General features: G+C 42.4%; 1 protein-coding gene across 1 annotated transcript in view; it reads left to right on the top strand.

Moving 5' to 3' along the window:
- The window catches only part of adam19b (ADAM metallopeptidase domain 19b), a 199,658-nt gene that overhangs the window by 138,457 nt on the left and 45,821 nt on the right, over positions 1-15,380 (top strand). The window contains exons 9-12 of the mRNA XM_063053687.1: positions 720-886; positions 2,488-2,572; positions 10,539-10,678; positions 12,545-12,722. Of these exons, the coding sequence (XP_062909757.1) occupies positions 720-886; positions 2,488-2,572; positions 10,539-10,678; positions 12,545-12,722 (570 nt within the window). The remainder of the gene's footprint in view (positions 1-719; positions 887-2,487; positions 2,573-10,538; positions 10,679-12,544; positions 12,723-15,380) is intronic.

Raw genomic sequence — 15,380 nt, 5'->3', positions numbered from 1 at the left:
GGTGTCTGACCCTCCAAGGGAGGAGTTGTAAAGTTTGATGGCCACTGGTAGGAATGACTTCCTATGATGCTCAGTGTTGCATCTCGGTGGAATGAGTCTCTGGCTGAATGTACTCCTGTGCCCAACCAGTACATTATGTAGTGGATGGGAGACGTTGTCCAAGATTGCATGCAACTTGGACAGCATCCTCTTTTCAGACACCACCATCAGAGAGTCCAGTTCCATCCCCACAACATCACTGGCCTTACAAATGAGTTTGTTGATTCTGTTGGTGTCTGCTACCCGCAGCCTGCTGCCCCAGCATACAACAGCAAACACGATCCCACTGGCCACCACAGACTCGTAGAACATCCTCAGCATCGTCCGGCAGATGTTAAAGGACCTCAGTCTCCTCAGTAAATAGAGACAACTCTGACCCTTCTTGTAGACAGCCTCAGTGTTCTTTGACCAGTCCAGTTCTTTGTCTGTAAGTACTACAGAGTGTCCAGTGCTGGCAAGAGGTATTACAGAACCCCTTTCTTCCTCCTGATTGGAATGAAGAATTGCATTATAATGTGAAGTTTGCAGAGCTTGCACATGTGGATCAAATTCGTCTGAAGTAATAACAGTTGCAGGCCAATGATGGTGTTTTGCAATTACCAGTACTGTGTACTTGCAGAGAGCCAACTCTGCTTTGATTCACTTTTCAAGTCTATCTCTTTACTGGTATGTTTCCTCAGTATTACAGATCTCTCAATATCAGGATTGCTCTGGTTCATCTGGAGGTATGGACTCATCAGAACAGGTGTGAAGTGAGGGAGAATCCCTACAGCACCCTCTGGTCCTTTCTAAAATGGAGACGGCAGGTATTGACCTGGAAGAAGCATGATAATGCACAGCTCATCACGTAAGTACCAAGGATGTTTTTCTTGTCTTTCTCCAGGGCACGTACTTGTACTGCAAAATGAATACCTAATACCTGCTAAACCTGCTGAGATGGAATCTCTGCTTGCTGTAGGAGATTGGGAGAATTTCCTAATTTCATCCCCAGTGAAGTGTACTGTAATATTGTATTCCATTAGAGTGCTGGTCCCATTCAGCAAATCATATCAATTAGGAGCCATGCCCTGGTTGTAACCTCAATTCCGCATTCCCAACTGAGTGCCTGCTGGTCTTTCATACCCTACCTATCAAGAATCTGTCTCTCCCTGCCTCCAAAGACTCTGCTTTCACTCTCCTCGGAGGAAGAGAGTTCTGCAGTTTGTACCATGTACAGGAGGCACTGCACTGTTTAAATAGGCAGCTCACTACCATGTCCTCGAGGGCAATTGGGGAAGGTAAGCAAATAGTGGCTCCGCCCGCAAAGCCCACATCTGTTGAATGAATAACAAGAAATTCTCAGCTCTTGCTTACATGGGAAATTTCTTATCTTGAGATGAAGATAAGGCATTTTGTAAGATACTCTATCTTGAGATAAAGTATGTTGTAAAATGCCAACTCTAGTATGCTGAGCTGCACCACACACACCACAGGTTACCAGATTGTTTACATAGCTGATTGTAATTAAGAACAGCATCTACAAGTCCTTCACCCTGCACCAGGAAAAGGAAGAATCTTAATCACCAACAAATAATAAGAATCTTAATCACCAACAAATAATATTTATTTATTGATTGAGATTCAGTGTAGAATAGGCCCTACCAGCTCTTCGAGACATGCTGCCCAGCAACTCCTGATTTAACCTTAACCTAATCACAGGACATTCTACAATGACCAATTAACTTACCAACCAGTAGGTCTTTGACTGTGAGAGGAAACTCGAGCCTCAGAGGAAATCCACACAGTCATGGGGAGGACGTACTAACTCGTTACAGACAACGGTGGGAATTGAACCCAGGTCGCAGGTACTGTAAAGCATTATGCTAACCACAATGCTACTGTGCTGCCTTAGTTGTAAAGCCTGATCGCAGCTGTAAAGGCTATGTGTGTGATACACCTGCAAACAAAGCTTCCTTTTACTATCTGTAAGGTAGGCAGTTAAGTTAAAACTTAGGTAATGTGTAATATACTGAATTTAAGAAAAATTCTGCCAAAATAATACTGGACAGAACCATGGTTTAATTAGAAGTGAATATAGAACAGATTTTTCAGCTGGCTTTTTTATGTAAAGGATGTCATGTTATCTGCCAGTCTGATCATAGAAATAGGGGAAAGGATGGGGGTTGTGGTATGGATTTTCTGAATGAATTCTGTCCATGGTTATGTGTCCATTGATTTTCTCAGTATTGGTTCCAGGATGAATTTCTGCCACACACTTCTGGCTTTGGAAAGTTCTTCTTGCTCATTGCAATGTGGAAAATGATCAGAAGTCACTTGTAGCAGTTTCTAGGAAAATCTTTGCCAGACTTTGAAGGGCATAAAAATCTTGGGGTTGCATCTGAGAAAATGTTTTCCTTCTGCTTTTTGGTTTTATTTCTGCCTTGTAACACTGAATGCATTTGCACTTAGGGGGATCACCTTCAATGGCACTACAATTGGCTTGGCACCCTTGATGGGCATGTGTTCAGATCATCAGTCAGGAGGTGTGAATATGGTGAGTGAATGTGGCAGCGAATGTGACACAAAGTTCAGAGTTATTTTCTACCAGCCATCACTGGAATTGTCAGTGAGACTCAGTGGTAGATTGTGGCTTCAATGACATGATTCTCCTCTTAGTAATTTCCCTTCTATTATTTTCATTTCCCTTTCTGATCCACTTGGGGAACTTTAAAGGTTAATAACTAAATTTCCCTTTAGGATTTTTTTGTTAATGATAAAATTGAGACTTGCTAATTAAATAATGGATTTGGATGCTTCTTTTACCCTGTAATGAAAATGCCTGTTATTTTTTTGGTTAAAGTTGTTAAACATTCAGATGAACTGTGTTGTCCACAGTTATATTGAAATGTAGGGGAACTGATTAAGAGTGAATTTGTGGACCCGGACTTCTGATTTTCAGGAAGGAGTTGTGTCTGTTGGGGATCAGTGTGTCACCACTGGTTTAAATTGGTTTATTATTGTCATATGTACTGCAGTATAGTGAAAAATATGTTTTGCATCCATCCATCCATCATATCAGTACATGAGAGAGAGAAGAACAGAACGTGGACTTAGAACTACAGAGAGAATGCATGACTGACAGACTGTAAAGTGAAAGGTCTATGATGAAGTAGATCACAAAGTGAGGAGTCCACCTTATTGCACAAGGGGACCATACAGTTGTCTCCTAACAGTGGATCGAAGTCCTTGAGCATAGTGGTTTCAGTCTTTGTATCATCTGCTTGATGAGACTGAGTGAGTGAGAGAGGGAGAAAACGAGAACTAGAACTAGAACACGAACTTTTTGCTGTTTTACTGAGGCAGCGAGGTGCAGACAGAGTCCATGGAGGGGAAGTGGGTTCTTGTGATGTGCTGAGCCACGCCCAGAACTCTCTGCAGTTTATTATGGTCTCAGGCAGAATAGTTGCCATATCAAACGGTAATGTCTCCAGACAGGATTCTTTCTATGTAATAAGCATATACGACAGTTCATCTCTGCATAACAGGAGAACACACATCATAGTACAATAGTCTCTCACAGATTCTTGAGAATTTGGATAAAACAGGTTTTAATTTTGAAAAGAAAAAAATTTAAATGTTAAGAAATCTAAACTTATATGTTTATAGAACGAGGTCTCAGCAATCAAGCAATAATTCAGTGCAACCTCCTGATTTTGTAATTTTTTCATAAAATATGTGTTTTTCCTGTCATTACTTAGTTTTTGTCAACACAGTCAGACACAATAAAAAAACTAATTATTCCTATTTATTTAGTCTTACATAGATTTAGAGCTTTTAACTCATTGTGTCTACACCATGGGTACATATATATACTGTTAAATGTTGAATATTCACTTTTCATTTTTTATACTATTTCACGTGTACTCCTTTAAAAACTTACATCATGCAACTTTTATCATTAACATTAAATATACAAAATAACAATTTTGGACATAAAACACTTAGTAATTTTAAAGAGACAATTACTTTAATAAATCAACTGTTTTGGAGGAACAGATTGTAAGCATATTAAATTAAAATAAAGAAAGTTCCATCTGACAGTGGTGACTGAGACCTGACGGTGGTGGCAGTGGCCTAATTACAACAAATAATTCCAACCTTTTTACCACTCAAGTCAATGCTTCCTTGCTTAACAACTTTATTTAACAATTTGGTACCACAAATAACAATTTGTCATGTACATTTTATCCTTCAGTAAATATTAACAGCAACGGTAAACAGCAAAATAAAAACTACATCAACCATCTCGACTTCACCACATCTTGTTCCCATTCCAACCTCACTCCTTCCGAACGCTCTGCTCTCCACTCCCTCCGCACTAATCCTAACCTTACTAATAGACCCGCAGATAAGGGGGGTGCTGTTGTAGTCTGGCGTACTGACCTCTACCTTGCCAAGGCACAGCGACAACTCGCGGATACCTCCTCTTATTTACCCCTCGATCGTGACCCCACTAAGGAGCACCAGGCCATTGTCTCCCACACCATCACCGACTTTATCCGCTCAGGGGATCTCCCATCCACTGCTACCAACCTTATAGTTCCCACACCTCGCACTTCCCGTTTCTACCTCCTACCCAAGATCCACAAACCTGCCTGTCCTGGCCGACCTATTGTCTCAGCTTGCCCCTGCCCCACCGAACTCGTTTCTGCATACCTCAACACTGTTTTATCACCCCTTGTTCAATCCCTTCCGACCTATGTTCGTGACACTTCTCACGCTCTGAAACTTTTCGATGATTTTAAGTTCCCTGGCCCCCACCGCTTTATTTTCACCATGGATGTCCAGTCCCTATATACTTCCATCCCCCATCAGGAAGGTCTCAAAGCGTTCCGCTTCTTTTTGGATTCCAGACATAATCAGTTTCCCTCTACCACCACTCTGCTCCGTCTAGCAGAATTAGGCCTTACTCTTAATAATTTCTCCTTTGGCTCCTCCCACTTCCTCCAAACTAAACGTGTAGCTATGGGCACCCGTATGGGTCCTAGCTATGCCTGCCTTTTTGTTGGCTTTGTGGAACAATCTATGTTCCATACCTATTCTGGTATCTGTCCCCCAGGTTTCCTTCGCTACATCGACAACTGCATTGGCGCTGCTTCCTGCACTCATGCTGAGCTCGTTGACTTTGTTAACTTTGCCTCCAACTTTCACCCTGCCCTCAAGTTTACCTGGTCCATTTCTGACACCTCCCTCCCCTTTCTAGATCTTTCTGTCTCTATCTCTGGAGACAGCTTATCCACTGATGTCTACTATAAGCCTACTGACTCTCACAGCTATCTGGACTATTCCTCTCCTCACCCTGTCTCTTGCAAAAATGCCATCCCCTTCTCGCAATTCCTCCGTCTCCGCTGCATCTGCACTCAGGATGAGGCTTTTCATTCCAGGACGAGGGAGATGTCTTCCTTTTTTAAAGAAAGGGGCTTCCCTTCCTCCACCATCAACTCTGCTCTCAAACGCATCTCTCCCATTTCACGCACATCTGCTCTCACTCCATCCTCCCGCCACCCCACTAGGAATAGGGTTCCCCTGGTCCTCACCTACCACCCCACCAGCCTCCAGATCCAACATATTATTCTCCGTAACTTCCGCCACCTCCAGTGGAATCCCACCACTAAGCACATCTTTCCCTACCCCCTCTTTCTGCTTTCCGCAGGGATCGCTCCCTACGCGACTCCCTTGTCCATTCATCCCCCCTCATCCCTCCCCACTGATCTCCCTCCTGGCACTTATCCTTGTAAGCGGAACAAGTGCTACACATGCCCTTACACTTCCCCCCTCACCACCATTCAGGGCCCCAGACAGTCCTTCCAGGTGAGGCGACACTTCACCTGTGAGTTGGCTAGGGTGATAAACTGCGTCCGGTGCTCCCAATGTGGCCTTCTATATATTGGCAAGACCCGATGCCGACTGGGAGACCGTTTTGCTGAACACCTACGCTCCGTCTGCTAGAGAAAGCAGGATCTCCCAGTGGCCACCCATTTTAATTCCACATCCCATTCCCATTCTGACATGTCTATCCACGGCCTCCTCTACTGTAAAGATGAAGCCACACTCAGGTTGGAGGAACAACACCTTATATTCCGTCTGGGTAGCCTCCAACCTGATGGCATGAACATTGACTTCTCTAACTTCCGCTAATGCCCCACCTCCCCCTTGCACCCCACCCGTTATTTATTTTTATACACACATTCTTGCTCTCACTCTCCTTTTTCTCCCTCTGTCCCTCTGACTATACCCCTTGCCCATCCTCTGGGTCGCCCCCCCCCCCACCGTCTTTCTCCCTGGGCCTCCTGTCTCATGATCCTCTCATATCCCCTTTGCCAATCACCTGTCCAGCTCTTGGCTCCATCCCTCCCCCTCCTGTCTTCTCCTATCATTTTGGATATCCCCCTTCCCATCCCACTTTCAAATCTCTTACTAACTCTTCCTTCAGTTAGTCCTGACGAAGGGTCTCGGCCTGAAACGTCGACTGCACCTTTTCCTAGAGATGCTGCCTGGCCTGCTGCATTCACCAGCAACTTTGATGTGTGTTGCTTGAATTTCCAGCATCTGCAGAATTCCTGTTGTTTGAGATATCCTTTCCACCTGGTTTTGGATGGAAGCGCGTGTTGGGCTCATGAGGGTGGTAAAAACTCCACTTGAACATCTTGATTATGAGCATCCATAGTGACAGCCTTTGCTAACCACCTTTTTTGTCATAAATGACTGCAAGCTAATCTCCACGATTAATGATGCCAGAAGATATATCTGTCGTATTCCCGTCAGGACCACTCTGGGGTTCCTGCTCCATTTCTTCTATCAGCATTGCCAAAGGCCCTCTGTTCTTTCCCATTGTGGTAGGGCCATCATTCTCCTCAGCCCGTACCCTGGCGTGTGTATTTTCAGTCAACTGAAGTGTTGTTGGGCTGAAACACTGGCACATCTGTGGCTCCCTGCAGAAACATGACAATGATCTGCAATGGATGCTGTTTCTGTAAGGTATGACCTGATGGATTTTCCTCGTTGCTGGTACAGGTTTTAGTGGTTGAGAAAGGAGTGCATCATCTGTCTGCATGTCACCTTCAGCAATATGATAGAGCTGAGTACGGCAAAGGCTCCTCCCAAACATCTCATGGAAGATTTTGTTTCTCTGTAGCATCTGCTCTGTTTTGTTTCTTGGTAATTCTTGTGTTTTTTTAATTTCTAGTTTGCTCGCATCAACAACACTTTTTCAGTTTGTTCCTATCTTTTATTATCTCCTGAAGTTTATTTTTCAAAGCTTTCATCTCTCTCAAGTATCTTGCTCTTGTTTTCTTTCTTTCCTTTTCCCCTGCTGTAGGCTGCCTACTGCGAGCTGGCTCCTGTATTAGTTTGATCCAATCGACTATCTAGGGGAGTTTCTGGGCATTCTGGGCCCTTTCTCTTACGCTCGCTTGACTCTTGCTGTCTATGTTTCCACGCCTTTCTTTTACTCCTCTTTTCATTCAAATCACTGATAGTTTTTATCTTCCCATCCTCTACTCTCTTCTTCCATCTTTGCTTTTCCTTTCTCAGGTATTCCTCCTTTAACTCTGGCTCACTATATATTTTCTTTCTCGACTTTTTTTTTGGTATTCCCTGTTTCTTCTCCTTCGCTCCTCCACTGATAGCTGCTGCCTAGCCATAACCTCCAAAAATACATAAAAGGAAGGTCAGAATTTAATGGAATTACTATGAAATTGTGCAAAATTACTATGAATTTAATTATGTTTAATTTGGTGAAATTTTATAAAGTGATTATGAAATGGTGCAACTAAATTCATTTATGGTTTTAGTCATTGGGGATACATATAGTAAGGAAATATTGTAGGCCTGTGTGTGGAAGAAATAACGTGGAAATTATGTATATTATAAATAGGTTAATGAAACATTACAAGCCATTTTACTATTTATTTTTATCATAAATTATATTCAAGCCTCCATTGAGGATGATTTAGATGTTTTTGTCAGCACAGTCAAACTATGTGACAGAAAACCTGACAGTGTTAACGCCTGACGGTGGTGAGAAAAACACACTTTTTTACATGACATGCATGAGTCGTATACAGAAGCCATCTTGTTTTCCATCTGTTGCTAGCTGCCTCTGGCTTCTACTTAAAATTCATAAATTTATGTCATAATTTAAAATAATTCTTTCTATACAAAAGAGGAAGTGTTGACATGTCATGGTTGTGACAGTAGCAACATCAACAAGTATGTAAAAATTATTGGAAAAAATAGCAAACTTACAGGAGCTTGTTTGACCTTGCTGCATTTAGCAGATGTGGAGGGTGGAAAGGGGGTTCTCAGGAATATAGTTGAACATGTGCTTGCCAGATTTTATAAATATCTGATGGTGTTGTCAAAAACATGTTGAGCAAGCACAAAATAAGAGTAAATATTGTTGAAAATTCATTGCTTTTAGTTTTAAAGAGGTTTTTCACTCTACTCTTTCATCTGGCATATATATTGTACATTTTAAATGATTTTTTCATACTTTTTTATGAAATTGAAATGATAATCTCTTGTCTGAAGACAACTGATTTTGTGGGTACTGGGCTATCATATATAATTTATAAAATTAAAAACGAACATATGAAAAAATTTTGCATTTGTGCAAAAAACCCTCAGATGATCAACCCTGATTATTATAAATAAGAAAATGTTATTCATTTTCAATGGAATTAGCACTTTTCTTAGTGGGACATGTTTTCGCCAAAGTCTCAAGAATCAATGCTCTGTTTTATCATTTTGTACATTATTATTGTGTATATTATTATTCTTTATCATTAGTTAAATCTGTACACTGCTGCTGTAACAAAAGTATTACCCACTTGGGATCAGTAAAGTATTTATTATGAAACATTGATAAACCTGGTGTGGGTCAAAGGGACATGCCCAATGGGTATGAGAGGGGAATGCCATTGTTATGGAACACTGCCACAGCACTGGGAGAGAATAGATGAAGAGATCTGTTCTAATTCTCTTGCTCATGAATATGGGTACCTTGGCCTTGGCTCAGGTGCCAGGTCTTCCTCAGTTGTTAGTTCACTCACTTCCATCAGATGACCATGGGTTCTGGTTCCATTCTGCACCTTATTGCTGCCCCATCAGAGATGATGTCATTCACATGACACCTTAGAAAAGATTCTTGACTCTTTTCAGCTGAGCATCAAAGAATGCTGAGGAAAAGGAAATACTTAACCCTCAGATTAAAAAAAAACTCTAAATATCTAATCATTACCTGATTGCTGTATATGAGACCTTACTGTGTACAAATTGCTTGTTGGCTTCCCTACTGATTCAGATTTATTTATTTATCACATCTACAGTGAAATGCATCATTTGCCTTAACAATCAACACAACCTAAGGGTGTTTGGGAGCACCCCGCAAGTGTTGCCACACATTCTAGCGCCACATAGCCTGCCCATGATGCTCAGCAGAACTACACAAACCAAAACAAGAACAGAAAAACAGTAACAAAACAAAACACAGCAGAAAAAAACAAGCCTCTTTCTTCCTCTTCGTCTTTCGATTTCAATCTCTGGTATTGACCCGAGTACTTGCTGATGATGGGACCCTGAACTCCAGGCCTCGAACTCTGAACACCTCCTGAGAGGGTCACCGACCTTCATGCTTCAAGCTTGCATGGACCTTTTATTGTGAGACCTGGGTGGGTTTCCTAATTTGGAGGGACCTGGGGCCTTTGTCTTCACTGCTCCTTCTCCACAGTGCTTGCGTTGTGGTATTTGTCCATGGGATCACTGGCCTTCAACTGTGAAGGGCTCTACCCGGGGCAGAGGCCTAGACTTCAGCCTGACTTCTAACACCCCCACATCCCTATCCTGACACCCTAACCTGACCCCTAACTCCTTGCTCTGATCCCAAAACCAACCCTGAAAAACAAACTAAGTCTAAGCCAGGACCTCGATGGACACCACATCTCGGCACCATCTTAACCGGAGTGTATGGAGTTCAGAAGTATGCCAGCTTTGGACATCTTGACGCACTTTATCAAATGAATGATTCCCTTCCTCTCTTTGTGTTTAGGTATTCCACCCTTCCACTCTTTGTGTTTAGGTATTCCACAGCTGTACCAATACTCCAATTACCTTACTATTTCATAGGACCCCTGAAAGAATGTCTTGTACAATAAAGAATTCCTGATCTCTCAAGATGGCTCTTGCATGTTATTTCTCAACCTGCACTCCACTTTTTCTGCAAGTGTAGCATTATATTCTGCATTCTGTTATTGTTTTCCTTTTGGATTATTTCAATTTACTCATGGAATAATCTGTCTGGATGGCATGCACTGTATCTTGTTATGTGTAATAATGATAAACGAATTACCAATATGGAAAAGATTGAAACATTATTTGCAAATAGGAATAAACATGCAATCTTCAACACTGTTCTTGAAATTCACTATTTTCTGTTCTCTAATAGTCTCTTCTCTCTCCAGGATCACTCTGACAGTGCAGTTGGAGTTGCTGCTACCATGGCCCATGAGATGGGACACAACTTTGGTATGAGCCATGATTCTGATGGCTGCTGTTCAGCTCGTCCAGAGGACGGAGGATGTATCATGGCAGCAGCCACTGGGTGAGGGTCCCAACACGGCTGGGCTGCTGTCTCAACAGTGACATTGTGTGCTGTTGTGCCAAGTAATGCTTGAAGCTGACCTCATTGCAATGTGCACACTGGAGACCATCTCCGTAAAACACAAAGCTCATGAAGAAGCCTTTCATCTGTGTCTGATAACTCATTGACAGAAGATCTTGTCCCTGAAACATTACCTATTTTTGTGTCCACTGATGCTGTTTTTTTCCCCAGTATTTTCTCATCCCTGAGGCATAGAGTGTTGGAGGAAGTTCCAGAGGGAGAGGCAACAAGGCTGTGGAAGGACAGTATTCAAGGATGAGGATTTTAAAGCTCTTAAGTAGCCAGTCAGAGCAGAGTGTAGGGTGAATGAGATCTGGAGTGACATGAAATACTAACAGCAGAGCCTTAGAAGATGACAAGTGTATGTTGTCTTGAATCTAGGATACTGGGGAAGTAGGAAAGTAGCCATGGTTGTAGGGGTATGGAGATGTGGATGAATGGAGGGGGGTGGGTTCAGAGTTGGTTCCCGAGGCAGAGGTCCAAATGGGCAGTGAGACTGATGTTTATGTCATTGGAAGCTCATCTCAAAAACAGTGCAAAACTAAGGTTGCAGAGAGGTTGGCTTCACACAGGGCAGTTGCCAGGCATGGAAGCATAGCTGAAGGAATGAAGTTTGTGGAGGGACTAAAGACATTAGCCAATAAATTCTTCTGCCTCTAGAGGTATGTTAAATATGGGATGCACAATAACCCAATATAAATTTTGTGTTGTGGACCCTGCAGCAAAATTCTACCTCACAAGGCATCCAAGGTGTCACGTATAATAGAAAATACCATGCACACTTTGTGTGGATAAATATTTTGTACATTCACTCCCTGGGTCATAGAGGTGTTCCTGGGGGGGAGAGCCATTCTGGGTGGTTGGGTAGTGTAAAGGTTGTCATGCCAAGTTGTGACATCAAATCTTGGATTAGAGCATTGATGGGATCTTTTTTTGGGAGGGTTTTCAATGGCAAGGGGAGTTGAGAATGCAATCTGGCTGGATCCAGTAGCTCTAGTCTTGAAAGAACCCCACAGGAATTGGGAGGAGGATATTAGGTTTGATAAGCCTTTAGTATGGATGCACATGTGTGAATCTAGATGCCTTACTCCAAGCTATGAAGTAAGTCGTGTAGCTTTATAGAAGCAAGCCTCCCATTTCCGTGAAGCTAGGCTTCTGAATGGGTAGTTGGCACTGTCTGTGCACAATGCAAGTTCTAAAGCATTTAAAGCAGGAAATATCAAAATGTAAATTGTGCATAAACATTCCTATGCTAATGTCCTCAGCCTTCCCCATATTGCATTACTTCAGGATGACTGTTAGTTCCAGTTTAATTACAATGGACCCAGCTTTGTTTTGGTCGACCCTGGGGGCATTCTTAAACTGTTAGGACCCAGATGACAAGGTAAGCTCTATGACTAGTCTTTAAATCTGTAATTCACAGCTGTCTCTGAGAAATGTGTAGAGTCAGTGATTGACTGGGAACCTTCTTGGCAAGGTAACTTCTCTAGTTATGGAAGCAGATGAAGGACTGGGGTAAACTAGTTCCGGTTAGTATGGGAATCTTGCATTCAGTATGTTTTTAATGCTGTATGTGCACAGGTTCTGAACTGGACTTCAATTGATAAAAGTAACTTGGTCACAAGCAACTATGCTGGAGGATAGCAATTGAACTAATTACCCTGAAGGGTCATTGTATGAAGCATAACTCAATCTTCTGAAGAAAGTTTTTCCTTGAGCATTGCATGGGACTGCTTTCAATATTTTTATTTTCTACTTTATCCTGAACCAAAGTGTAACTATTTGTTTCCAATGTTTGCTCTTCAGGGATCCATTTCCCAAAGTTTTCAACAAATGCAATGAAAAGGAGCTTCAGAAGTACCTGCATGAAGGTGGAGGGATGTGCCTTTTCAACATGCCTGATGTGAACACTCTGTATGGAGGCCGAAGGTGTGGGAATGGCTATGTAGAGGAAGGCGAGCAATGTGACTGTGGAGAAGTTGAAGTAAGTTGGCTCCTTAAGTCAGCCTGGTAGAAACCTTCTATCTTTTATTGCATCCTCTCAGGTTACTTATCACTTATCACTTGCACTTATTACCCCCTGCCCCCAGATGTTGATGCTCCTCTCACTCCACCTGCCCTCCATCACATCAACCTTCCCACTCCCCCCTCCACCGCTACTCAGATCTACCTCTCTATCACCTGCCTGCACTTGCACAACCACTTTCCTCCACATCTTTATACTGGCTATATCTCCCTTCTATGCTTTTGTCCAGATGAAGGACCTTGACCCAAAATATTGATTCCCTTTCCCTCCATAGATGCTGCCTAACCTGCTGCGTTCCTCCAGTTTTTTGTGTCCTCCTCCAGATTGCCAGCGTGTGGAATCTCCTGTGTCTCCAACTTCTTCCATTTGCTTTGTTTAGCACTGGGATTTACTATTCTTCCTCAATTATTTTAGTTTTCTAATGCCTGGTGCGGATCTGTTAGCAAGATCTTGGCTGCAGGTCAGAAGATTAACAATCAAGTCTCCTAGTCCGTGACTTGGTCATAAGCTAACACTCAGTTTAACATCGGAAAAGTTCTGTACTTTCTGACAAACTGTCTTTCGGATGGGATGCAAAGCCAGTGAACATAAAACAAGACTAAAAGTAAGATACAGATAAAGAGCAGGGGATTTATCTGCATTTAAAAGATATTTGTCGTTAACCTACATTACCAAATTACATTCAGTGGCCTCTTTATCAAGTACAGGAATAGAACCTGGCGAGGGTTTCCATTGCTATAGCCCATCCACTTCAAGTGTCAATGTGTTGTGCATTCAGAGATGCTCTTCTGCACACCACTGTTGGAATGTGTGGTTATCTGAGTTACTGTCGTCTTCCTGTCAGCTTGAACCAGTCTGACCATTCTCCTCTGACCTTGCTCGTTAACGAGGCGTTTCTGCACACAGAACTGCCACTCGCTGTATGTTTTTTTTGTTTTACACACTACTCTCTGTAAACTCTAGAAACTGTTTTACATGAAGATTTCAGGAGATCTGCAGTTTCTGAGGTACTCAAACCACCAACAATCATTCCATGGTCAAAGTCACTTAGATCACTTTTCTTCCTCATTCTGATATTTGGTCTGAACAACAAATGAACCTTTTGACCATGTCTGCATACATTTATGTATTGAGCTGTTGCTATGTGATTGGCTGATTAGATATTTGCATTCATGAGCAGGTGTACAGGTGTACCTAATAAAGTAGACACAGTGTAGATGGGACACAATCTCATTTTCACTTGTGAAATTCACTCAAGTAAGTTAGTCACCATGATTCCTACCTTAGAAAGGTGACCACACATTCAAACGCCTTGAACTGATTGTAAAATAATTTGGGATATTCTATACAGACACTTGTGAAGGAGTGTTTGCCCACACAATCATTCAGAGTCTGCCCCAACCAGAAGCCCAGGGTGAACCAAGAGATCACAATAGGGTGAGGGCTGGATCAGTGGCGTTCGGGTCTGGGGATCGAGGAAGATACAAGAGGTCTATGTATGACCTCCGGAAAGCATGCAAAGTCGCAATTTTGGACCAAACTTGACTCCCAGGAGGATGCTCAACAACTGTGGCTGAGCTTAAAACCAAGTGATATGTGACAACAAGGTTTTGCTCCCAGAAGGGCTCAATGCCTTTCAAGCTCGCTTTGACTGACAGAACATGGAGGCAACTTCACGAACTCTCACAGCCCCTGACCATCCTGTGATATGAGAGCATCCTTCAGGAGCACAAGGAACGTTGTCACAGGAAAACAGCATCCATCAGGCCATACTCTCCTTCCACGCCATACTCTCTTCTTGCTGCTGCCATCAGGAGTGAGGTATAGGAGCATTAGGTCACATGTCACCTGGTTCAGGAACAGTTATTACCCCTCAAGTGTCAGGCTCCTGAACCAGAGTGGATAAATTCACTCACCCTATCAATAAACTGATTCCACAGCCTATAGCCTGACTTTCAAGGACTCTACAACACATACTCTCAATATTATTCATATATTCATTATTACTTGATTTTTTTTTTACTTTTTTGTATTTGTCTTTGCACAATTTATCATCTTGTGCATGTTTATTGTTTGTCTTTATTTGTGTTCAGTCTTTCATTGATTCAGTTGTGTTTCTCAGGTTTACTGTGAATGCCCACAAGAAAATGAATCTCAGGGTTGTATATGGTGACATATATGTATCTTAAACTATTCTTGGGCTTCCAGCCAGATACAGGTATGATTTTAATTGATGTTTCTGTGACAAACTCAGACATCATCAGGGATGATGCCTGGGCAAGTCTAGTCTCGTGGTATTTATACCCCCATCATCTTCTTTCCTTATTGGCTGGTCCTCATCCAATCGGGTTTCCACTGTCCCACTTTGTTCACAATTGAATTCCAGTTCTTACTTAGAGCGAGACCTTTGACTTTGTCAAAATTATTTTCGTCTAGTTTTATTTCAATAGCCTCCTTTACCAGGTGGTCCCAAAAGCCATTGGTGAGGCACAGTAGTTTTGGACTGAAGTCAATCCTGCCGCCATTGTGAGTATAATGTTCTGCTACCACTGATTTCTCCAGGTAACCTAAACGGATACGCGTCCTGTGCTCCTTTTTGCGGTTTCCACCGTTCAT

Source organism: Mobula hypostoma, chromosome 7, assembly GCF_963921235.1.
Source record: "Mobula hypostoma chromosome 7, sMobHyp1.1, whole genome shotgun sequence".
Taxonomy (NCBI): Eukaryota; Metazoa; Chordata; class Chondrichthyes; order Myliobatiformes; family Myliobatidae; genus Mobula; species Mobula hypostoma.
The sequence above is the reverse complement of the archived record's forward strand: the minus strand, read 5'-3'. Positions and strand labels throughout refer to the sequence as shown.